At 42.7% G+C, this 25,552-nt stretch overlaps 1 protein-coding gene across 3 annotated transcripts in view; it reads left to right on the top strand.

The window, feature by feature from the left end:
• parp4 (poly (ADP-ribose) polymerase family, member 4) overlaps positions 1-25,552 on the top strand; it is an 82,527-nt gene that overhangs the window by 33,031 nt on the left and 23,944 nt on the right. For all 3 annotated transcript variants that reach the window (XR_015102293.1, XM_086123969.1, XM_086123968.1), the window contains exons 11-29: positions 2,810-2,961; positions 4,740-4,871; positions 5,309-5,407; positions 5,533-5,716; positions 7,323-7,464; positions 8,118-8,263; positions 8,360-8,491; positions 11,489-11,575; positions 11,690-11,854; positions 11,981-12,021; positions 15,407-15,488; positions 15,782-15,919; positions 16,013-16,202; positions 19,205-19,275; positions 19,467-19,654; positions 20,559-20,658; positions 20,759-20,929; positions 23,100-23,180; positions 23,271-23,351. Coding sequence is in view for 2 of the 3 variants with exons in the window: in XM_086123969.1 (XP_085980095.1) it covers positions 2,810-2,961; positions 4,740-4,871; positions 5,309-5,407; positions 5,533-5,716; positions 7,323-7,464; positions 8,118-8,263; positions 8,360-8,491; positions 11,489-11,575; positions 11,690-11,854; positions 11,981-12,021; positions 15,407-15,488; positions 15,782-15,919; positions 16,013-16,202; positions 19,205-19,275; positions 19,467-19,654; positions 20,559-20,658; positions 20,759-20,929; positions 23,100-23,180; positions 23,271-23,351 (2,382 nt within the window). In the remaining variant the exon portion in view is untranslated. The remainder of the gene's footprint in view (positions 1-2,809; positions 2,962-4,739; positions 4,872-5,308; positions 5,408-5,532; positions 5,717-7,322; positions 7,465-8,117; positions 8,264-8,359; positions 8,492-11,488; positions 11,576-11,689; positions 11,855-11,980; positions 12,022-15,406; positions 15,489-15,781; positions 15,920-16,012; positions 16,203-19,204; positions 19,276-19,466; positions 19,655-20,558; positions 20,659-20,758; positions 20,930-23,099; positions 23,181-23,270; positions 23,352-25,552) is intronic.

Genomic DNA, 25,552 nt, shown 5'->3' with positions numbered 1-25,552 from the left:
TCCAGTGCTTTGAAAAAGCGTTCACACGCCTTGAACTTTTTCACATTTTGCCATGTTTCTTACCTGTCAATGTGGTGTACATTTATATTCAGTCCCCCTGCAACAATACTTTGTACAGCGACGTTATGCTGCAGTGACCACTGCACATCTTTTGGAGCAGGTCTCTATCAACTTTGCCCATCTAAACATTGACATTTTTGCCCATTCTTCTTGACAAAAAAAAAAGATGAAGCTCAGCCAGATCGGATGGAGAACATCTGTGAAGAGCAGTTTTCAAGTCTTGCCACAAATGCTTTAGGCGTGGACTTTGACTGGGTCATTCGATGTACAGTATGTTCAGGGTCACTAACACTGCATGTACTCAAATCTGTGATTCATCAATATCTTTGCACGTGTATATGTTAGTATTCTGAAATATGAAACCTTTTCAGATGAATCAACTTTTGAATAAGCATCAAACACACATCTTTTACCCAAGATACACAAACGTATTGAAACTAAGAGTCATTAATAAAACCAATCATAATTATTTTAACAATAATACCAGTAACTTCAATCATGAATTTTGGAATGAGTTGACCAATGTCTTTAATAACAGCAAAGTGCACTTCTCATCACGTCATGCCTTTCAAGTGTGTATATGTGCATATGTACCGTACTATACGTGTGTGTTTTCAAGAGAAGAATGCATGGGCATCCTTCGGTTCCATCTCCGGAAAACCCATCGAACCGCTGACATTTCCTGACTAATTCAAGACTTCCAAGTGTTCAGATTGATCAAGTACATATGCACGCTACAAATTCTGTATCTTACAACACTTCTAGAAATTTACAGTCCACCGTGAAGAAGATTAAAGACACATACAGTACAATGTCACTGAGGTCACCAGCGCTAATGTCAATTGAGTTTTATCAACTTAGAAAAAACGTTTTTGCTCCGCTATATTTATGATCTATTTTAACAACTTGTGTGTTCATTCTCAGCACTTTATTTATTTGTCCATCCATGTTTGGTGTGCAGCATTCTCTAATATAACATTGGGATTGGTTAACAATTATTGATGTTGTTATTATTTGTCATCAGTTTCTACGTTGAGCAAGCTTTTCGATGATGCTGATCTTTTCGGATCAAGAGGAAGAAACCTATAAAAATTTTGGGGCCGACTCTCGCGCATTGGCTAAGATCTGTCCAGCTGGGGCCCTTTTTTAGGGAAAACGGGGTGGGGTTTATGCAAATTAGAGCTATGTGAGCAAGAGCTGTCATTTAACATGAATTCTGATTAATTTAGATGCACACGGTGGTGCAAAGAAAATGGGCCGGTCATGAATCCAACGATGATTTTGCATGTGTTCCACTTGTGCACAAAGTAAGACTACTTCCACACATTTGATTGGGGGACATTGGTTTGCTGGAAGATTAATCTCCTTCCCAGTCTGAAATGTTTTGTAGCCTCGATCAGGTCTTCTTGCAGGATTGCCCTGTGTATATCTCCATCCATCTTCCCATCAACTCTGACAAGTTTCCTTCCCTGTGCCTGCTGAAGTAAATCATCCCCACAGCATGATTTTTACCACCACCTTGTTTCAGAGTGTGGATGAGGTGCTCAGGGTAATGAGCAGTGTTAGTTAGTCTCATGTGACCAAAGCACCCTCTGCCACATTTCTGCAGTGTCCCCTACATATTTTTTTTGTGCCCATCGTTCATCAGAGTCTTTCCTCAAGCCACTCTTCCTTCCATAAACGTCATATTTGTGGAGCGCACAACTTATCGTTGTCCCATGGACACATTCTCCCAACTGGACTGTGGATTTCTGCAGCTTCTCGAGTGACCATAGGCCTCTTGGCTGCTTCTCTCACAAGTGTTCCCCTCGGTCGCTCTCTCAGTTCCGGTGCACGTACGGTCTGTGTCTTGGTAGTTTTGCAGTTGTGCCATACTTTTACCATTTTTGGATGATGTTCAGAGCAGGGAATATTTATGATACGAACCACTGATACCTTCACAGAACAGGTGTATCTATCTTGAGGTTAAATTACACATAGGTGGACTTTTATTTCTTTATTTTGGTGTTAACGTGTTTCAGAAAACACATGGCTGTGTAAAAATGCAAACCATTTTTTGGGTTTTTCATTCCGTTTCACAATTGCTCAACTTTGTGTTGGTCAATAACATATAATCTCTATAAAACACCTTCAAGGTGGTGATTGTATGCTCGCAGAATGTGAATAAGACCAAGGAGTATGAATACTTTTTCAAGGCACTGTACGCCTCTTATACCTAGCTTGAAACTGAAAACTGGGAACGAGTCATGTTTGTTTGCACTGCGTAATCGATAAATATCAACGAGTGTAAATATTTTGCAGTCTTGTTAGATGTGACAAAATGAGGAGGGAGGAATGTGGGGTCCATGTAGCCAAGTTCAAAGGAGGCTGAGCGTCCCCAAACGTGACATGTGGACCCAACTCTCCTCCTGCAGGGGTGAGTCCCGTAAATGAATGAGAGCGAGGCAGCACTCCTCATTGTATGCCAGTATAGCATTAATAAGATTTATGGAGGTCCAGTCACTACACACTGTTGTTCTAATTGAAACCAGAATGACTGAGATGGTGTTGTTTTTGGCAGTTAAATCATGCACGCATTCACCAAAAACATTTGTTGAAGGACTGAGGATCTTCCTTTGTTTCATTTTTTCACGTCTAATGACTCAGAAAATCATCTACCGCATATGCACCAAAAAATGCACTTGTCTCTCCGCCACACACACGGCTCTCATCAAGACTGTTAAGAGATTCACTGCTCCTCCTTGTCTAGCTTATTCGAGACATCCTGAACGTGAGTGAGATGACTCTGAGAAGCCCCGCCCCTTCCTGCGTTGGCAAGTTTCGCGCCCTGAGGTGCAGCATTGAAACGGTCAAGCCTGGCTCCTGCGAATATCGCACTGTGTCATCTCTGGTCAAAGACAGGTGAGAAAGTTCTATCGATTCCATTCTATCAAAGCACCACAAGAAAATCATGCAAAACAACTCAAGATAAAAGCTAAAGTAACATCCAGATCGCACAGCAAATGTCAACCACCGCATAACCTGACGATGAAGGAAGGAGAATATCAGCGAACACCATTGTAATTGTGTGCTTAATTATTGCTACCAACAGTAACAGTACAGTGAGTTTCTCTTAATGAGGGTAACGATATATGATGTTAAGAAGTTGCAAATGGCCAGAGGTGGGCGATTTACAAAATTTTGCCAGTCCTTCATTCGTCATTCGTCAGCAGGATGGGCACCCGTCCATCATCATCAGTACGTCATTTTTTTCAAGCTGAAGCAAACTCTCATCTTCAGTCGATCCGCCCTTCATGTTATTGTAACCTCGGTTCCATCATCGCTTGTGTCACTATTATGATGTACCGGTAGTTCTTTTTTTTTTTACAGCATACGGTGTACAAACGGTCATTGAGTTTTCTGTTCTGATTCGCAAATGGTGAACCTCTTCTCAAATCAAATCAAAGACAGCATGTTTTTACAAGAATCGTCTCGCCCATAAGAAAAAAACCCGCCTCAACATAAAAACATAAAAAGACACCTGAAGACGCATCGGCAGAGCACCGCAAGGATGGTGAGCCACGTTTAGGGGTTTTGAAATACACGTGAGTTATTGTTCATATTTATTTTATGTGTAAATCCGCATACATTGATCTTCTATCCATCCATCCATTTTCTGATCCGCTTATACCCACAAGAGTCATGGGGCGTGCTGGAACCTATCTCAGCCTTCTTCGTGCAGGAGGCAGGGGACACCTTGACCTGGTTGCCAGCCAACCGCAGGTCACACATAGACATACAACCATGTGTGGTCATACTTACACCAAGGGAAATTTTAGAATGTTCCATTAACCTGCTATGCATGTTTTTTTGGAATATGGGGGGAAAACCTGGAGAAAGGCCATGCAGGCACGCTTAGAACATGCAAACTCCACACAGGAAGCCCGGAGCCGGAATCAAACCCTGTACCTCTGCACTGTGAGGCCGACACACTAACCAGTCGACCGGGCCGCCCTAGATTGATCATTAAAAATAAAATTGTTCCATGTAAAATTCTGCCATTTTCAACACTGCTTATCCTGAACATGATTGCAGGTGATGCAGGAGCCATCCCAGCTGATTTCGGGCGAAAGGCAGAATGCACCCTGAACTGGTTGTCAGTCAGTCGCAGGGCACGTTATTTGTAAAAGCTATCATCTCTTTCTCTCTCTCTCTCTCTCTCTCTCTCTCTCTCTCTCTCTCTCTCTCTCTCTCTCCCTCATATCTGAACAGTTAGACATATCTCACATTTTGAAATTATAAAGTGTATCATTGAATAAATCGGAGCACCACCAGGAAACTGCTGAATCTCTGTCCAGTGCTGTGCCGTGATTGGCCAGTCTGTTAGTTGGTGTTGCTCAGCAAAAGATCTGTTGTGCAAAGCGTGCAGTCGTCCATCCCATCTTATTGTGGATAGCCATTCATGGTTGCACATTTCTTTAACACACAACATTTTAAGCTTTTCTGAGAAACACAATCGATGACTAGCGCAAGGATTTGGAGCCACGCTCTGCAGTTTCATCTCCACAGGGGCCTTTTCAGCCACAGCTCCTGTGGGTCTGCTTCAGGCTTGATTGATCCCAGCAGGCTGATAAAAGCTTACTTTTGATTCATAAGAGCTACCTGTAAAGTAAATGCCTACCTTATTTGCCTTTTTTCAGATCTGTGCAGATCAATCAGGTGTTACGTGTCAGCAGAGCCGTGGAGCTTCAGACCTTTAAAGGCAAACTCGGCAACATCAAGTCCCTCCTCCACTCCTCCAGCGCCCGCAACTTTGTTGGAATTCTGTCCCGGTGAGTTTCAGCATGACAAACACATACATGGCAGTACACACACAACACACAGATGCCAAATTGTGCATCTTAGATGATTCACTGCATGGTAAGCTCCTTACTCTGACTTTAATACAATCCATTCTATGGACCTTTAAAAGCCACAACCTGGGAGCAGTGAAGAAAGGTAATGATACTGTTTACCCTTTCACGTGCCCTGTAACCTTATAACATGATAAGCTGTCGACTGTAGTGACCATTGTCCCTGAAAGGGTTAAAAAGAGACAATGTTTTGGGCTGTCCCTCTAAAGATCTGCTGTTTGCTTGTGTAATATACTGTAATTTCGTGCTTAAAAAATACATTTTGTGGGGGGAAACGTCCATTATTTGCTCATTTTCACCGATGACATTTTCTACAAACCAACAATCGATATGTTTGACCTTCACTGTCCTATTAGTGGTTTGCTGCTACCTTGTGTTGGAGTGGAACATCATGGGATTGAACGAACAGATGCTGGCAGTCTTGGAAATGGCATATACTTCAGCGATCGCATGCGGTCAGTAAGCATTAAGAAAATTCCTTTAAATGTTGTTCTTCAGCCCTGGACTGCTGTGCATTGTTTCATCATTTCACCTTCACAAACCATCGTCATACGCATGTCCTCCTCCACCCTTCATATAGCACCTGCCTAAAGTACACTAAGCCCAGCGTCTCGGATGGCTCTCGGCTGCTGCTGGTGTGTGACGTGGCCCTGGGGCGCTGCCTGGAGCTTCACCAGAGAGATCCCACTCTGGCTCAGGCCCCTGAGGGACACAACAGTGTACACGGCATCCGCCGCACAGCCATGGTTAACTCAGAGTTTGAGGTAGGGCTGCAATTTTGTCTGTGTGATTAAATAGTTTAGTTTGCCTGATGGCGTTACTCATTAATGCTGTTCCAGTATTTTTATTGTACAGGCAGATTTGTGTGTTAACAGCTCGTTGCATTGCATCTCATTAGATTTACAGTCATATGATGAATGAATTATCGATTTGGCTGCACAGTGGAACGTCCAAAACAGAACACAATCAGCCCTGTGATGCTTGTTTATCTCGAAGTTGTTCAAATTTCAACACATCATTTGAATAACAATAGGTAAACAATGTTAAGCAAATGTATTTGTTCCTGTCATTGTCATAAAAACGTTATAAAACAAGCTATGTTTTGAGTAGTAGACCTACCAGTGATAAAAGCATAATAGTAACCACTGTCTTGTGTATCTAAAATAAAGAATGGAGGGTGAACGAAATGGTGGTATTTTATAGATTTTAATGAGCTACAGTGGTGTGGGTGTAGCTAAAATAATAAGTGCATTTCCATTAGGATCCGCGTGGTAAATTTCATTTGTGTCCTTCAAATATTGCTTATATTGTTCTGTGCAACCATATTTTACTGAGCAGCGAGACAGCATTTTCCTCTGTTCCTTTTCTACTCTGCCGAGCATCACATTTTTTCCTTTTTGGGCTATGTGGGCTCTGTTTTCGTAGACGGTGCGCATGTACTCGGCGTAAAAACTGGTGCATCTTGATTTTCGTGCAGGTGCAAACCTCCTTTAGCGTGTTTGGGAATTTAGCCATGCTGGGCATTCCAGCTGACCGAGGGCCTGCTTTCAGCTGCTGTAATGTATTTTTGCTTTTGTTTTTTGTGGCGCAGGAGGCGTAATGTGATATTAGTGGGTTTGTTCGAAGTGCAGGGAGACAGATTCTGAGCTCAACGGATATAGATAGTTTTTTTTTAACCCCCGTGTAGTATTCTTTAATGGCCAATATTGTTTCAATTATTGTTTAATGGCCAATCGAAGCAGCTTTTCTCATTGAAATGCGGCATGCAAGAGGGTCACTGATATGATGGCAGAAGAAGAAATTGATTTGCTCATGTCTGACGGGAGGTCAAGGATGCAAAGCACCAAGCAGACCTCCACATGCAGATGATATAAAGTTGGCTTGAGAGATCACAAATGTGCGTCAAATCCAGGCTCCAGGTTCTGGCCATCCTATGTGGAGGTTGCATGTTCTCCCCATTGTTGCGTGACTTTTCTCCCCATTCTCTGTTTTCCTCCCACATTCTAAAAACATTTCCTTCTCGGTTAAATGTAGACTCTAAATTGCCCTTAGGTGTGAATGTTACTTTGTCTGTGTGCCCTCGATAGACTAGCGACCAAATCAGGGTGTATCCCGCCTCTCGCCCATAGTCAACTGGTATAGGCTCCAGCTCGTTCACTGGCTTAGTAAGGATAAGCAACACAGGAAATGGATGGATAGATATTAATTTCCTCAATAATTAACGTAGCTGAACTGATATGGTTGCGGTAAGTCAAGGGGAACTATGTCGTTCTGTGTTGTCACAATGACATCTCGATCTAATTCCATTTAGAGTGAAGGTTTATGGTTCAAATATGGCTAAAGCCATTTTTTTTCCATTCCATGCTCCAGGGTGATGAGTACGTGGTGTACAGTCCGGATCAGGTCAAGCTGAAATATGTTGTCCAGTTCAGCATTGATGGAGACCAACTGAAGCCTTTCAACCCAGCGATAGACACGTCGGCTGAGTCTTGTCTGCCCCCTGCTGATCCAGGTGAGCACTGCGCAGCACTTGCTTATGTTTTGCGATGTAGTCACTTAGATTTTATTTATTTTTTTCATTTGAGGAGTCATTCGTAGGTCACCCTTAAGTGTCTTCTCTTTAAAAACATATATCATGAGCTCTCATTTCCACAAGATGCTATTCGTTGCTGTTTCTATTCAAGCTGCTAACGCTGTAAAAGAAATAAATAAAAATACAAAAGTGGTTTCACGCTGCAGAACCTCAGGGGCCACGTTCACAAAGGTTGCTATTGTAGCATTGCTCCTAATTGGCAGTAAAAGTTCCTTCGCCAAGAGTTTTCTCTCAGGATCAGTTGGCAAAGAAGCTGAGCACAAGTTTTTACTACAGTAACAACTCCCAAACTGATAGAAGACTTAATGGACCATCCTACCATCCCCACGGCAAGCGTGCATGTCATCGAGCTGCATTGGAAAGTATTTATCATAACAAAGGAGTGCAATGGATGAGAACAACTCCTTCTGTAGGCCAGTTTGATCTTTGCACAGAAAATAGAGGTCTTATTTAAATATGCTGGCATTGCCTGTAACACTCAGGAGGGGAGATCATGACATTGTGTGTGTGTGTGTGTGTGTGTGTGTGTGTGTGTGTGTGCGTGTGCGTGTGCGTGTGCGTGATTTTCGAAGTGTTACTTCCTGATGATGATGCAGGTATTGGAAGCATAAACAACCCATTGAACGACATGACTTCAGGACTGCTGGACAGCTCAGGGCAGCAGCTCCCCCTGCTGGGTGTACACGTGAAGGGCAAGTTGATGGATTTGCTCTCTCATGTAAGAGCATTTTCACACTAAGTGACGTTATTTATACAGTATGTCTTCAGGTTGCAGCATCCTGGAAGACAGACATTTATTTTATGCTTTTTGTAGGTCATCATCTTCCAAAGGTACACTAATCAGAGCTACGTGCCCATTGAAGCGAAGTATGTCTTCCCTTTGGACGAATATGCAGCAGTGTGTGGCTTTGAAGCCTTCATTAATGGGAAGCATGTGGTGGGACAGGTAAATTATCTTAAAATGTACTTTTAGCTAAAGAAACCATAACAAGCGAAGGCTGGCTTTAGATGTTGTTTTCAAGTGATCAAAATTCCATGTTGTTCCCTCAAGGAGCCCAGTTAAATTTATTTTGAAAATGTACTGGCTTAAATTTCCAGAAAAGGCTGCAGGATGAAGTAGTGATTAACATGTCACACGGTCAGAAGATGTGCCGTGTGTCGGTTTAGAGATTGCATATCGTGTTGGTTTTCTGCAGAAACCAATTTTTCTCCCACATTCCAAAAATGTGCACATGACGTTAATTAAATACTTGAAATTGTTCAGAGGTGTCAATGGTTGTGTGTCTAAATCAGTGGTTCTTAACATTGTTAGAGGTACTGAACCCAACCAGTTCATATGCACGTTCACTGAACTCTTCATTAGTGAAAAATACAAATATGATTTTTTACAAATTCCAGACATTAAAAAGCACATTTATTAAAAACAGAAAAAAAGTCAATAAAATTAGATGGGAAAAGTGTAGTTTCTTTTAAATTGTTTGACATACTATCATGACAGTCACACGGTGACTACTGAGCGAACTAAATTTCCCGCAGCACTGATTAGACAAGCAATGTCATTTGATCATCTGCAGCCAGCGATGGTCAGGCGGCGTGTCATAACTAATTGACATCTTGGGTCGGTGTGTCTTAACCTCCATGGCAGAGGCTCCGTCGAAGCCCTGAGACCAATTCACCAAACCCCTAGTGTTCGATCGAACCCAGGTTCAGAACCACTGGTCTATATGTTGCATGTGATTGAATGTATCAGTGAAGTCAGCTGGGATTGACTGCAGTTCCCTACCACCCAAATGTGGATCAGTAGCATAGAAACTGGACTGATGGATGGGCCTGAAAAAACGTCATATGTCATGTTTTGCTTTTTCTTAAGCCCACATGCTTAACTGTCATACATGTGCAAGAAAAGGTTGACCATTGACAAAACAACAAAACAGACGTACTGTTACTTTGATAACATCTAATGACACATACAGTGCCGTGAAAAAGTATTTGCCCCTTCCTGATTTTTATATTTATCCCACACTAACATTTCATTTCATAAAACCAATTTTAATATCACACAGAGGCAACCCAACGAAATACAAAATGTAGTTTCTGAATGCCAATTTAATTTATTAAGGCACAAAAAAAAATCCAAACCTTTCTGACCCTCTGTGAAAAAGTAATTGCCCACTGAACCTAATAATGGGTTGTGCCACGCTTGGCAGCAATAACTGAAATGAAGCGTTTGGAATAATTGGCGCTGAGTCATTCACGTCGCTCTGGAGGAATTGTGTCTCACTCTTTGCAGAATTGTTTCAACTCTGCCATGTTGTAGGGTTTTGTAGCATCTCACGCCGCAGCATCTCAATTGGACTTTGACTTGGCCACTCCCCCGTTATTATTATTTTTTTTTCAGAGGTGGACTTGCTGGTGTGTTTCAGATCATTGTACTGTTGCATGATCCAAGAGCGCTTGCTGATTCTCAGATGTTCTCCTTCCAGATTTTCTGGCAGACAGCAGAATTCATTGTCCCATCAATCACAGCAAGTTGTCCTGGTCTGGAGGCAGCAAAGCATCCACAGACCATTACACTGCCACCACCATGTTTCACTGTTGGCATAATGTTCTTTTTATCAGACATCTGCACCTCTTACAAAAAGTTCAGTTTTTGACCCGTCAGTCCACAGAATGTTTTTGCAAAAGTCTTGAGGATCATCAATATGTCTTTTTGCCACTGTTTTTTTTGTGTTCTTTTTGGACAGCAGTGGTTTTCGCCTGGTAACTCTCCCATGGATGTCATTTTTGGCCAGTGCCTTTCTTATGAAAGAGTCGTGAACACTGATCTGAAGTTGTTAGGCCAGTGAGGTCTGGAATTCTTTGGGTGTTGTTCTAGGTTCTTTTGCAAGCTTCTGGATGAGTCGTCGTCATACTGTTGCAGTAATTTTAGCTGGTTGACCACTCCTGGGAAAGTTTGAGACAGATCCCAGTTTTCTCCATTCGTGGATAATGACTCAGACAGTGATTTGCTGAAACCCCAGTCTCTTGGAAATGGCTTTGTAGTCTTTTCCAGACTTTTCCAGATTTCAATAACTTTTTTTCTAATTTCTTCTTGAATTTCTTCGGCTCGTGGCATGATGCGTTGGTTTCTTGAGAGCTTGTAGCCGACTTAGTCCCCCAGATTCTGTTTCTGTGATTTCTTGATTCAACAAATGTGGTGCTTGGATGTGAAATTGAACTCAGCTTTCCCAAACTGTTGTTGGTCACAGTTACTTTATAATTTAATAATTACTTTTTCACAGAGAGACAGGTAGTTTTGGATTTTTTTTTTGTGCCTTAATAAATGAAATTGGCACTTGGGTACTCTGTGTGATATTAAAATTGGTTTGATGAACTGAAACCTTTGTATATGATAAACATGCAAATAACACAGAAATCAGGAAGAGGGCAAATACTATTTTATAGCACTGTATGGTAAAACCAGAGTTTTTTTCGCTCATATTTCACCTAACTTTTGGTGTATATTTTTCCTCTCTGCTCTCGTTGGTCTCCTCAAAACCGCATGTTGAGGCTGATCCTTCTTTTGAAATGTGTGACTGAATACCCCCTCCCACCCAAAAAAATAAAATAGATAAAACAGCAGCACAGAGTTAATCCTCAACTAAACTCTTGAGTGGCGTACTGCTGTTTTGTGTGATAGTCTATCTTTTGAAAAAGTATGACAAAAAGGTCACCAAAAGCCCAAATAAGAGCAAAACACACACAACACACATTTGACATATTTTTGATGAACATTTTATCGATTTAAGACTTTAAACTATGAACAGAACAGAATGGTGAGTCAAATCAATCAGATATAGGCAATAATCTGGAATTGAAGCCTTGTTGACACAGTAGCTTGTCAAAGCAGCCTTGTTGTCTGATGATTTCAACACTAATTAACATGCATGTCCTTGACTGTCAGGTGAAGAAGAAAGAACAAGCTCGTAAGCAGTACAAACGGGCAATAGAGAAGGGCCATGGAGCCTACCTCATGGACCAGGATGCCCCAGTAAGCAATCCACACATGCACATACACCCGTCCACACTCACACACATCCACACTCACAAATAGGCAATAAACTTGGTATCACCTCTAATGTGGCCTCTACACCATTCCTTGCAGGACATTTTCACCATCAGCGTGGGCAACCTGCCACCTGGTGCCAGCGTGCTCATTAAAGTGACCTTTGTGTCCGAGCTCATCATCAAGGACGGGAGTGTTTTCTTCACCCTGCCTAGTAGTGTTGCACCGTGGCAGGAAAGTGCAGTGCTCAACCAGACTACACAGGTAACACAGGCCTGGCTTGAATTAAAATAGAAAATTGTGCATTTTTTAAAAAAAAAATTTTCGGCTCAATAAAGTGGAAAGAAAGCCAGATTTAGTCTAACTCAGATGTATTTGTGTTTTCAATAGGTGACCGTGGACAAAGTGTGTGTAACAGATGACGCAGCAAGGTTTGCATGAAAGTAGATGTTGTAGAAGACAGCAAAAAAAAACAAAAAAAAACCAAAAAGATAAATTCTTCTTTGACGAACGTCGTGGCCAAAAATGCTGAAAACAGTGCACATCAGGTCCACACGACGTAACAACAAAACGATGTGACAAAACAAAAGACAAAAACAACAAAAAATGCAAGGCTCTTGAAGAGCACTTGCCGACAGCTATCTACTCGGGCGCCATCTTGGGGGGGGGGGGGATTAAAAAATTGCAGACTGCTGATAGCTAACAACTTCCGATGATGCAGGTCACACATCACTGTAGGTTAAAGGTGACCTGCTTTTTAATTTTATTTTATTTTATTTAATACTTTTTGTGAAAGTGGCGGCACGGTAGTCCAGTGATGAGCACGTCGACTTCACAGTGCAGAGGTACCGGGTTCAATTCCAGCTCCGGCCTCCCTGTGTGGAGTTTGCATGTTCTCCCCGGGCCTGCGTGGGTTTTCTCCGGGTGCTCTGGTTTCCTCCCACGTTCCAAAAACATGCATGGCAGACTGATTGAACACACGAAAAAAATTCTCCCTAGGTGTGAGTGTGAGCGCGCATGGTTGTTCGTCTCTGTATGCCCTGCGATTGGCTGGCAACCAGTTCAGGGTGTCCCCCGCCCACTGCGCGAAGACGGCTGGGATAGGCTCCAGCACCCTCCGCGACCCTAGTGAGGATTAAGCGGTTCGGAAAATGGATGGATGGATGGACTTTTTGTGAAAGTGAGACTGATGGAGATGATCAGGGTGCAGTGTGCACTAACACAAAAATATATCATATTCATAACACGCACACTGACACACAAATGGGCTTTTTTTTGGTTTGTTTAGTTTTTTTCCATTCAACACCCCTCGCGACCGACTTGGGACTCGCGACCGACTTGCTACCGGTCAATCGCGATTGACGTATTGGGCACCCCTGGTCGATGGGTTTCTTACAGCATTGCCACATGCTAGCAGCAGCACTGTACATTCTGGTCTCCAGCGTGTACTTGGAGTGACTTTTCTGGCTGTAAGAGTGACTAAATATGCCATGTATTAATTAAATATTTTAGACCCTTAACATCAGCACGTGCAGTCCCATTGTGATAATACACGTTTATTGGCATTCGAAAGACAAATGGCAACATCTCTTGTGTAAGTGTACGTGCCAACTGCCTAAGTCAACAACGAATGTATGCGTGATTACTGGAGGCTTGCGATGCGTTGCAATGTGTTGAAAAAGAAAATCACCGGAAAGTGTGAAATCTTGCTGACCCCAGGGACTAAAATAACCCCTGACCGGCTCTCCATTTCAAATTGGTAAAACCTCCCATTTCCCTTTGCCACAGTCCTGTACACTTAGTCGAAGACGACGGTTTCTCAAGCCGGTAACGGCAAAGGACACACCAGGTACTCACTGCCTTAATGCTTGAGTGCCAGTAACAGTTTGGCTTTCTCTATTAAACAACCTTTAGGAGAAATAAGAAATCAATCTGATCACGCTGTTTTTTAACTCTGAAATTGTCATTCTAATGTGGATGTTTACTGTGGTTCTCTCTGTTTGCCCTTGGTAGCTAAACCTAAAATCATATTGTAATGCACTGGCTAATTCCATTTATTTTGTTAAAGTCTAAATTCAGTGGGCGGCATGGTAGTCCAGTGGTTAGCACGTCGACTTCAAAGTGCAGAGGTTCAATTCCAGCTCCGGCCTCCCTGTGTGCCTGTGTGGAGTTTGCATGTTCTCCCCGGCCCTGCGTGGGTTTTCTCCGGGTACTCCGGTTTCCTCCCACATTCCAAAAACATGCATGGCAGGCTGATTGATCACTCTAAATTGTCTCTATGTGTGAGTCAGGGTGTGCATGGTTGTTCGTCTCTGTGTGCCCTGCGATTGGATGGCAACCAATTCGGGGTGTCCCCGGCCTACTGCCCGAAGACAGATGGGATAGGCTCCAGCTCCCCCGCGATCCTAGTGAGGATAAAGCGGTTTGGAAGATGAATGAATGAATGAATAAATTCAGTGGTGAAACCAAATTTAGAAGGGCCTAAATCAAAGATGGTGAACTCTGGTGTTTGAATTTTTAGAATTGCAAACATTCATGCCAACCGTTAAGCTATTTGTCATGGAATTCAATTCATCCATCCATCCATCCATTTTCAGATCCGCTTTATCCTCACAAGGGTTGCGGTGGGTGCTGAAGCCTTTCCCAGCTGTCTCCGGGCAGTAGGCAGGGGACACCCTGGACTGGTTGCCAGCCAATCGCAGGGCACACATAGCTGAACAACCATCCGTGCTCACAACCACACCCAGGGACATGTTTTTGGAATGTGGGAGGAAACCGGAGTACCCGGAGAAAACCCACGCAGGCACAGGGAGAACATGCAAACCCTGCACCGCTGTACCGTGAGGCCAATTCGCTCACCAGTCAACCACCGGGCCTCCCGGAATTCAATTCATTTAACCATATACCTTCCATTACATCATAAGACATGGTGCCTTTACATAACAAGTGATCTTTTCCACCACACAGTTCTTTTTCTCTTTTGTCATGTCTCCTCTCCACCTGACAAAAGCACAGTCCATAAAGTATTTTTTATTTTTTCTGCTCTTCACGTGCCGAGAACGTCCAGCATGGGGATGCACCAGTGCCTCACATGCCCCACCTGACCTCACGTCCCTGAGTAATAGGGAGCTATACATAGTAGTGATTTGTTGTTCATGACATCCTTGGTTTTCCATTTTGTTTTTAACATTATCTGTATGTGGCTTTTAAATGAAGCTTACTTGCTTCAGGGCAATGCTGTGAATGTCCTTGAGTGGCCCAACCAGAGCCCAGAATTGAATCTGATCAAATAACTCCCAATAGATCTGAAAATGGCTTTGCAGTGATGCTCCCCATCCAACCTAATGGAGCTTGAGAGGTGCTGCCAGGAGGAATGGGCGTTAATTGCCCACTGATAGGTGTGCCAGATTTGTGTAATTACTGCCAAAGGTGCATCAAAGTGTTGAGCAAAGACTGCGAATCCTTACACAGATATGTCTCAGTTTTTTAAATTTTTAATAACTTTGAAAATCCCCTCCTCCCACCGAAAACGTTTTTCATGTTGTCATTATAGGGTATTGTGTGTATAATTATGAGGAAAAAAATGACATAACAAAATGTGGAAAAGTGAAATGCTACCATGTTTCAGTCCTATGTAGTACTTTGATTCTTCGTTGTGCTATGCGATCTGGAAATCGCTGTCTTTCTCAAGTTTCCGATTGGCTATTAAATAGCAGCTGTTTTGGCATGTGACGGTGGTGCATCAGAAAGAAATGTGGCTTGTATATTGTGCACTTATTATGTAAGTGTGCTAACAAATTCATTGGTCCCCTTCAGAGAGTTCAGCCTGGACATGTCCATTGAGATGCCGTATGACATCACCAACCTGCAATGCATTACGCACAAAGTCAAGATGAAGGTTGGTCCCATGTTAGTCCCTTCATGCCTTTTCTTGGATTGGAACAAACTCCTTTTCATGTATTTTTAATCTGCAGCTTCATTAAAAATGTACAGTTTTTGTTTTATACCTTTCAGGACAGTTTTCATATTTTTATATTTCCTATAAAACCGTGTGATCTGCAGTGTTTCAAGAGCTCACACAGATGCCTTTCAACATCACATACCGTCAAAATGCTGTGACAGCAGTGATCATTTTGCTCTCTGTGATCACGTTATTAATACATTAAATGTATTGTGAATGTTATCCCACAGAGGACCGACTGCAAGGCAGTTGTGAGTGTGCTGCCTGGGCAGGTCATGACTCCAGAAGGATTCCAGCTGTCAGTCACTCTGTCGGAGATACATCTACCCAGGATGTGGGTGGAAGAACACCCTGACAAGGACAGCCAGGTCTGACAGTTTGGTGTCTATCTGTCAGCCTTCATCTGCTGCTTCACTCCAGGAATTCTTTTTTTTTTAATAACCTAATTGTCAATCCTGCAGGCCTGCATGTTAGTTTTCTACCCTAACTTTGACATCAAACCCACTTCTGGATCCAATGAAGTTGTCATTTTGCTGGACACGTCTGAGTCCATGCATGGAGAGCCTTTACTCTGGGCCCAGAGGATTGCCCGGCACGCCATCAAAACCCTAAAGGGCGACCTTAAAATCAACATCATCTTGTTTGGCACAGGTCAGTACCAATTTGTGTGTGTGTGTGTGCGCGCGCGTGTGCGTGCGCGTGCATGCGTGCGTGTGAAAGAGAGAGACTAGACTTAGTTATTGCCATTAAGCAGAGGCAGGCATCGTCAGTCCGCTAAGTCCATCCGAATCGTCGTGACAGCCAAACGGCGTTCAGAATGAATTCACCAGTAATGCATCACACATCTGTGCCACATTCCTGACACGTAGCCAAATACAGAAAAAATAAAACAGTGCTGTGTACCATTCCGTCCCACAGACATCCCATTTTGTTTTAATTTCACCAATCACCACTCTGTGTACGCGTGTCTGTTGTTTTTATTTTCATGTTTTTTATGTATTTGGCTGCGTGTCGTGGAAGTTACGTTCTCATCACCGATTTGTTGTTGCTAACACAGAAGCAGTGTACCTTTTAAAAATGGCATGCACTGTATCAAAGTGACCCCAAATAATGTAACATAAATCAAGATGAATGCTATCGTAGCTTGCAGATAAGACAGCAAAAAACAACAATAGCCTGGAAAATGATATAGATCACGGACGTCAACTTCAAGGGCAAAATCTGGCCCGCCACATCATTTTGTGTGGCCCACAAAAGCAGTTCAAACATGTCATCTTCCATGATGCTTCCCAAAATCCGAACCAAAATTACAAATTCTCTTCTGGAATAAAGAACAAAGATATTCCTTTTTCTTGTCACCAAACCCCTCATTACAGTAACTTAAATAGTTAAATAAACGATTATTCTTGACTTCTATACATGCTTTCACAGTGAGAACGGTCCTACAATGTGGCCCTGGGCAGAAATGTGTTTGACACTCCTGAGGTAGACAGAGTAGTGATTCCCAATGTGTGTGCCACGGGAATGTCTCAAACCTCACTTGTTTGGACAAAAGAATTATTCATTTACACACAAAATGTGTGTGTGTGTGTGTGTGTGTGTGTATATATATATATATTTCATTCATTCATTCATCTTCCGAACCACTTCATCCTCACTAGGGTCGCGGGGGTGCTGGAGCCTATCCCAGCTGTCTTCGGGCAGTAGGCGGGGGACACCCCGAATTGGTAGCCAGCCAATCACAGGGCGCACAGAGACGAACAACCATGCACGCCCTGACTCACACCTAGGGACAATTTAGAGTGATCAATCAGCCTGCCATGCATGTTTTTGGAATGGGGGAGGAAACCGGAGAAAACCCACGCAGGCCCGGGGAGAACATGCAAATTCCACACAGGGAGGCTGAAATTGAACCCGATACCTCTGCACTGTGAAGTCGACGTATATACTGTGTGTGTGTGTGTGTGTGTGTGTGTGTGTGTGTGTGTGTGTGTGTGTGTGTGTGTGTGTGTGTGTGTGTGTGTGTGTGTGTGTGTGTGTGTGTGTGTATAAAAAAGGGCAGAGGAAAGCCGTTGTAGTGGATGTAGCGGTCCCAAGTGATGGAAACATCAGAAAGAAGGAACACGAGAAACTCGAGAAATACCAAGGGCTCAGAGAGGAGCTGGAGAGAGCCTGGAACGTAAAAGTGACAGTCGTGCCTGTGGTGGTCGGAGCACTTGGGGCAGTGACCCCCAAACTAGATGAGTGGTTGCAACAGATCCCGGGAACAACATCGGACATCTCAGTCCAGAAATGTGCAGTGCTGGGAACAGCAAGGATACTGCACAGAACCCTCAAGCTTCCTGGCCTCTGGTAGAGGACCCGAGCTGAATGAGGGACGGACACCACCCGAGGGGGGGGTGAGACGAGGAATTTTATATATATATATATATATATATATATAGAGAGAGAGAGAGAGAGAGAGAGAGAGAGAGAGAGAGAGAGAGAGAGAGAGCGCCAACAGACCTCATTGCTGAACCCTGTTAGCTTTGCTGGCTAAGGTCGCTAGCGCTGACTAGTTAAAAAGTCTCCTGTCAGGAGCATAATGTTAGAATTTTTGATCAACAACAAAACAACAGAGCACCATGGTGACATAGCATGTCTGCCCGACAGTTCCGATGTCCTGGTATTGAATCCCAGCTCTGAGCATCCAATTCGATGGGTTGAATAAACCCAAACCGTAGTTGGAATATTAGTATGAATGGCTCTTTTTCCATACATCATGTGACTTGGAGCTTGTGACCAGTCCAGGGTGTAGCTCTTGCCCAAAGTTAGCTTGCTGTGATAGGCTCTAGCTCACCAAGACTCTTATGAGGACAAGGCACATCGAAAATGGTTGCATGGACACGGCAACAGCATCTCATTATGTAACAGATACAGTAAAACTGGGTAAATGTTGTATCTTGGAGCAGACAAACTTTGCCTTTTCATTTTCATCGTCAATTGACTATGCAGAGAGCCACATGACTTTATCAATAGGGAAGAGCGAAAATATATCTAAAACTTGAAAAAAAACCTAAATGCATACAATATTGTGGGATTGAAACTTAGCAAATGTCAAACCTTTGTCAAAAGCTCTTCTGTGATTGCCGAAAGACCGAGATCGATAAAAATAAATACAACTCAAAATTGGACTGCAATTTTTATGAACTATACAAGTCGTATCTTTTGATGATGGACGACAAACATTGATGGTCTGCACAATACGTAATTCATTCTTCTATTTATTATTGTCGACTCAGTCCTGGACAGCTCTAACTTAATTGATTTTCAGCTTAATAGCACCGTAATAAACTCTCAAAATCATGCCATATTAAATGCATAAATCACAATGAGACACGATAACAAACCTCAAATTGGGAGAACAAGGGTCTCCATTCTTCTGTTTGTGGCTGATGGTAAGAAAGCTCATTTTGTCTGAAAGGAAACTGAGGAGAGCAGGAAAACCGGTGGCTACAGCAAAGTGTAAACTCTGCAGGATGTGTACTGTTAAGCATGTGTGTACTGTAATTTTTGTAATTTTTAGCCATGTATGCTCAAATGCTGTAAAAACATGGCAATGACTTATATAATTTTTTTATGTTTTATTCGTTTTTTTTTTGTTGTATTGTCAGATTACACACAAGCGTTCCTGACAGCACAGCCTCTTCACAAAGCTCGACAAGCTGCTGAGAACTTCATACAGGTCAGTCCTGATGACGTATGATTACCGGACTTTCATGTTACTAGGACCAAAGCGTTACACTCAAAAAGTACACTTGTACACTGTACATTGGGACTCCTTAATGCCTCTTATGAAGCAAAGTAAATTAACAAGCCATAAAAAGTGAAAAATGTACAGTACTGTGTGCTCTCTCTTGTTCTCTTTCCAATCAGTCCATCTCACCAGTGGGGGGCAGCACCGAGCTTTGGCGGCCTCTCCAAGCTCTTGCACTTCTGCCTCCGTCCAATGGCATTCGCAATCTTTTTCTGCTGTCCGACGGCCACGTCCAGAACATCAGTGTCACTTTGCAGCTGCTCAGGGACAATGTTGAACACAGCCGCCTCTTCACTTGTGGCATCAGGTCAGTCAAATGTCAAGGGGGTCACAGGTTACATTAAAACCACAGGATTTCTTTACAACTGGTTTATTGCTAAAATACAGGGAGCACTTTGGATGAGGGCTGCACAGTTTCTCATTTTTGTTTGTTTGTTTGTTAGTTTTTTTATCGAATTCACGATTCCAGACAATGCACTCTTGTGATTGTCAGCTTTTTTACTTTTTGCAGTGCCCCTGACTGACCCAGGTGTATAGGGCAGCATAATTCAGTAGTCGAGTGGCCACCTCCCAACCTGAAGGTTCATTCCTCAACAGTTGTGACAGTGTCAAAATGTCTTTGAGCAAGACACTGAACCATAATTTACGACCAGTGGACCAGGCAGCGCTTTAGATGGCAGCAGCCTCCCATTGGTGTAGGAATGTGTGCGTGAATGAATGAAAGTAAGGCTTTATAAAGTGCTTTGGGCACCATGTGGTGTAGATAAAGCTCTATATAAGTGCACTCCATTTACAATATCAACTCTTATATGAACTACTATAAACGCCATCTCCTTCCTCTTCTGCCAAGCGAACCAGTTAGAAGTGGCGTGCTAAAAAACCAATCAGCTCTGAGCTGCTGCTCGTGAACTGGGGGGAATTCTTGACACCGCTCCGTGGCATATTTATGGGTGCAAGCTTTCTAGCTACTGCAGATCCTCTCCCTTAAGTAGCTACTTCTGGCCTCCGTGGCGGCAGATTGAAAGGCAGGGTACATGCTGAACTGGTGGCCATTCACTCACATAGCATAGCAACCTTTCGTCAATAATAATTGAATATGAAAGAAAAAAGAAAGATCAATAACACATTGAAAACTGCTGTTGAATCAAGACTAAAGAGATTATATTTATGGGTTGTCTTTTTTAATGGGTTATCAATTGTTTGTTTGTTAGCTCTACAGCCAATCGGCACATGCTGAGAGTCCTTGCTCAGGCAGGGTGCGGAGCATATGAATTTTTTGATGCTAAACACAAGCACAAGTGGGCAGAGAAGGTGAGGAAATAAAAGTGACACTCACATTCATATTTTTGGGTGATTTGCGTGAAACATTCAGGTGCAAACTAACTTAGGACGTGTCCTGTCTCTGTCACAGGTGGAGTGTCAGTTGAGGCGCATGGCATCGCCCGGCTGCAGTTCTGTGTCAGTGAAATGGCAACAGTTTAACCCATCAGATCCCACTCCCGTGCAAGCCCCCAAGCAACTCCATGCGCTCTTCAACGATTGCCACACGCTTGTCTATGGCTTCGTGCCACATTGCACACAGGCATGACATTGTTCACTTATTAAATTCAATTGAAATTAATTGAATCTTCATAATTAGCCAACTATGTTAAAACAGACAATTTATCTCAAGTAGTTGGAGCCACACTCCTATTACAGCAGACAGGCCACTTTAACTTACCGTATTTTCCGCACTACAAGGTGCTCTGGAGTCGAAGGCGCAACTTCAATGAATGGCCTATTTTAAAACTGTTTTCATATATAGCATGCACTGCATTATAAGGCATGTAAATTAGAAGCTACAATAGTGACTGCGGTTGCATTATGGATCCACTAGATGGAGCGACACTAAAGGGAAGGGAATACAGTGCAATACAGCTTTATTTATTTAGAACTTTCACAACCACTGCAGCTGTAACAAGGCACTTTACAGAACATTTAAAATACTACATCCAAGAAATTTGAATATTGATCCTCATGTTGCTCCCTCATATAGCATAAAGCATGACATGAAGTCCATAAAAATACAGAGTTTATTCCTGAGCATAAATACAAATGGCATTACAAAATAATAAATGAATGAAAGAGGTTATGAAGACAATTTATTCAACAAAGAAGGCGCACAAACCTCGTGAGCTCACATCCACAAGGGGCTAAATATCCTTAGAAATCTTACTTGTCTCCTTCGTCCTTCGTTTAGTCATTAGTTAACTCTGCTTTTGGTGTAATCTTCGTTTCATAATGGCTACGCAGAGCTCACAAAGTAGTTGTCTGTCTGAGTGTGTGTTGGCAGCTGCACGTCAATTAGTGTCGGGCAGAACCCTTTTCGGATACAATTGGTTCCTGCTAATAATCACCACTAGGTGGCATAGGAACACTAACAGGGAAACAACTCTTTGGGGAATATACAGTATAAAGAGACTGTAGTGTCATGTAGTGTAACGCCATATATAAGGCATATCGGATTATAAGGCGCACTATCGGCTTTTGAGAAAATTGAATGCTTTTAGGTGCACCATATAGTGCGGAAAATGCGGCAATATAAAGTAAGCCCACTGGCTGCCTTTTTGTAGCCCCTGAACTGTTATGATCTTTTCCGAGATCACACGAGATTGGGCATTCTCAGGGTAGTAGTATGGCCATAAGCCATACTGCATATCGCAATGTACCATCGACCAACCCATTGATTGTGTACGTGAGGTTGTTGGCACATGAGGTGGCCCCAAATAGTAGAATGCATTTTTAATAGGTCAGCACGTCTATACCGGGATGTGTCTTCATGCCAGTGATGCACAGACAGCCTCTGACTTAGTCATTGAGTTCACTGCTGCAAGGGCATTATATTTTTGTTTTTTACTTCCACTGACACAGCCAGCCGTAAAAGCCAATATGATACAAAAATGGAGTGTTTGCTGCTGAAAGAAAAATGTACAGTGTACGTCCCTAGACTTTATAAGTTGTAGATGAAGGAGCAACAGGTCTGTAGTCATTGCAGGCTTCTTGAGATTTCAGTAATGTTCGAGGATTTGACGCACAATGTGACTTCACACATTTCCAGGAGTAGAAGGAGAAGGTCTGAGTGAAGATTAGAGCCAGCTGATCCGTGCAGACTTTTAGCCAGGAGGGAGAGACACCAACCGGGACAGGAGTTTTCTTTATCTTTTGTCCCTTGAGAAGCTGACTCACTTCCCTTATCGCATTATCGCATTGTTACTTGTACACAACAAATTGATGCATTACTAGTTTTTAAATCAGTCAACTATAATGGTTTGATCTATTATTGTTCAAGTGAGTGCAAACAGAGTAACAAAACCTTTGCAAAATCTCAATGTTATTTATTACACATGATAATTTGACATTTCGGCACAGATTTTAGCAAGGATTGTGGAAGTTGACGCACATGATTTGCACTCGCGATCTGGCCCACGGGCCTTGATTTTGACACCTCTAAATTAACCACTGATAAAACTTAAAACAAGAAACAGTCAATAGTTTAAGAGTCGATCAAGTATAAAAACAGCTATCATTTCCTCTAGTTGAGGCTCCTCCTTTTTTAGGACTAAGTGTCCCAAGTAGGCTTAAAAAATTCAAAGAAAAATACATTTAAATGTCATTAACCATCAAATGTTAAAAAAAAAAAACAGTTGACCACTCTCAGTACAACATTTGATTGCTGAGATTACTGATCTGAGTTTGCCGTTTGTCTGTTGCAGGCTACCCTGCTTGGAAACCTGAGCGGCCAGGAACTAAATACCATGGTGTCCACGAGTGAACTGCAGAAGACGAGGGGCACGGTATAAGGATGCAACACTCTGCCAAGTGACGTGTTATTTTCATGATGAATGATGTGGTTGATCATAGTGCTGTAATGTGTATGTGTGCAGTTTCTTCACAAGCTGACAGCGAGAGCTCTCATTAGAGACTACGAAGACGGAAGCTTTGATTCCAACGAAGCTGAACATGAGGTGCCTCACAAATGTACAGACTCAAATTCCAATGAAATTTGGATGTTTAACGACAACAACCTTATTTTTGCAAATATTCTCTCATTTTGAATCTCATGCCTTCAACACATTCCAAAAAAATCTGTGACAGCGGCATGTATACCACTGTGTTACATCACCTTTTCCTCAACACTCAATAAGCTTTTGGGAACTAAGGCCACTCATTTTTGATGCTTTGCAGGTGGAATTCTTTACCATTCTTGCTTGACATACAGCTTTGGTTGTTCAACATTGCACGGTCTCAGTTGCTATATTTTGTGCTTCATAATTTGTGACACGTTTTCAGTGGGAGACAGATCTGGATTGATGTTGTGACGCATGCAAAATGCAGGTTGCCATTGTTTCTCTGAAATGAGCATGGATGTCCCCAAAGAAGATTAGCTCTGTCTTTATCTCCTCCCTCTGGCAGCTCTCAATTTCGGTCAGAGCTCTTTCCACTTCTGTTGCACAGATTCAGAGAAATCTTGATGAATGTAAATCTTAGCACCCAAAGGAGCTTTTTCTCGGTCTTCCAACCTTCTGGTCCTGACCAATTCTCTGAACATGCTCACTGTTCGTATTTCTGCCACATAGGCCCATGTATTTTGAAAACATGCACTTTTTTTCACTCCAGTTCTCCTCTTTCTCATCGGAAATTCCGTTTATTGAATTATTTTTCTCCTGCTCTGGTTCTCAATGTAATCCAGTTTGGTGAACATTCTAGCCAACTCCTGCTTGGAATTCATGATGGAAATTTTTATCTCGATCTCAGAACATTACATCTTATTTTTTAAGTCAATTCTGTGCTCGTTTTCAGCTCATGTACACCTCTTATTCGCTCTGTCCATGATCAGCTGAATGAAAAGTTTAACGTTGTCCCGCAATCGCATGTCCTTGTAGAACTCTGTGCTGCTCCATTAACTGTAAGAGAACACTCATTGTGACCGCGGCATTATCCTCAAAAGGAGTTGTTTGACTTTTTTAGAAGGCATGTGTCAGCTCAGTCAGGCAATCAGACCCTTAAGACAAACTTTAAATCACAAGAGAGACTAGGAGTCCAGCAGAGTTGTTTTTTCTCCTAAGGAGAACTTGAACATGAGTCTCAAAACAGCTCTGAAAACCCTTCACTCGTCTCTCCACTTTATTGTCTTCGGGAGTGGCCGAACACACAAACATCCAAAGGGGTGGGGAAACACGCACAATGTATTCCTAGGTAATTGGAGGGGTCATGCTGACGGTTGGCGGTTTGCGATAGCAGCTGTGGACCCATCACGGGCGTGCCATTTTTTATACACAATTACTCTTACAGCATGGTTTATTTTATCAGGATGTACCAGGAGTTGAAAGTTGAAAATGATCACAGTTCTTGGCGCTGATGTTTGGTGATCCGATAGCCTACCATCGGCTAGCTGCCTTTAATTCCCGAAGCTATTCAGGGCTCCGGTGGCTAGCCCGGCGAATTAGCTGTTCCTACTTTCGGTCGACAATCGGGGCTTGTTTGGTGGTGATGGTCTGTGTGCTTGTTATTAAAAAGGGATATTTTTGTCTAAGTATAGACTGCACCCTCTCGGCAACCTATCAGTTTCACTTTCACACAAAAGTATTAAAAAAATAAAATAAATCAAATTAAATAAGCAGCTGACCTTTAACTTATGGTGGGGCGCGACCTGCATCACCAGAAGTTGTTTGCGGTCTGTAACTGCAGCTTGTAATTACAATCAGTGCTATTGCGATTTTATATATACTGTAGATATAGATAGATATAGATATATAGATAGATATAGATAGATGGATATAGAATTCCAACACATAACTGCAGGGTGTAAGATACTGGCAGGGAAAGCCGAGATGGAACGTCATTACCAGGTGGCTGGCATCGTCTACCGAAACATCTGTACGGAGTATGGACTGGAAACTCCAAGGCCAAAATGGGAAGCACCTCCAAAAGTGGTGGAACATGACCGAGCGAACCAACCAGATATCGTGATCATAGATAAAGGGCAGAGGAAAGTCGTAGTGGGTGTAGCGGTCCCAAGTGACGGAAACATCAGAAAGAAGGAACATGAGAAACTGGAGAAATACCAAGTGTTTAGAGAGAGCCTGGAGAGAGCCTGGAACATAAAGGTGACCGTGTGTGTGTGTGTGTGTGTGTGTGTGTGTGTGTGTGTGTGTGTGTGTGTGTG

This window comes from Hippocampus guttulatus, chromosome 11 (assembly GCF_054856545.1).
Source record: "Hippocampus guttulatus isolate MCC_2025c chromosome 11, RoL_Hgut_1.0, whole genome shotgun sequence".
Taxonomy (NCBI): domain Eukaryota; kingdom Metazoa; phylum Chordata; class Actinopteri; order Syngnathiformes; family Syngnathidae; genus Hippocampus; species Hippocampus guttulatus.
This window is presented reverse-complemented; position numbering and strand designations above follow the sequence as displayed.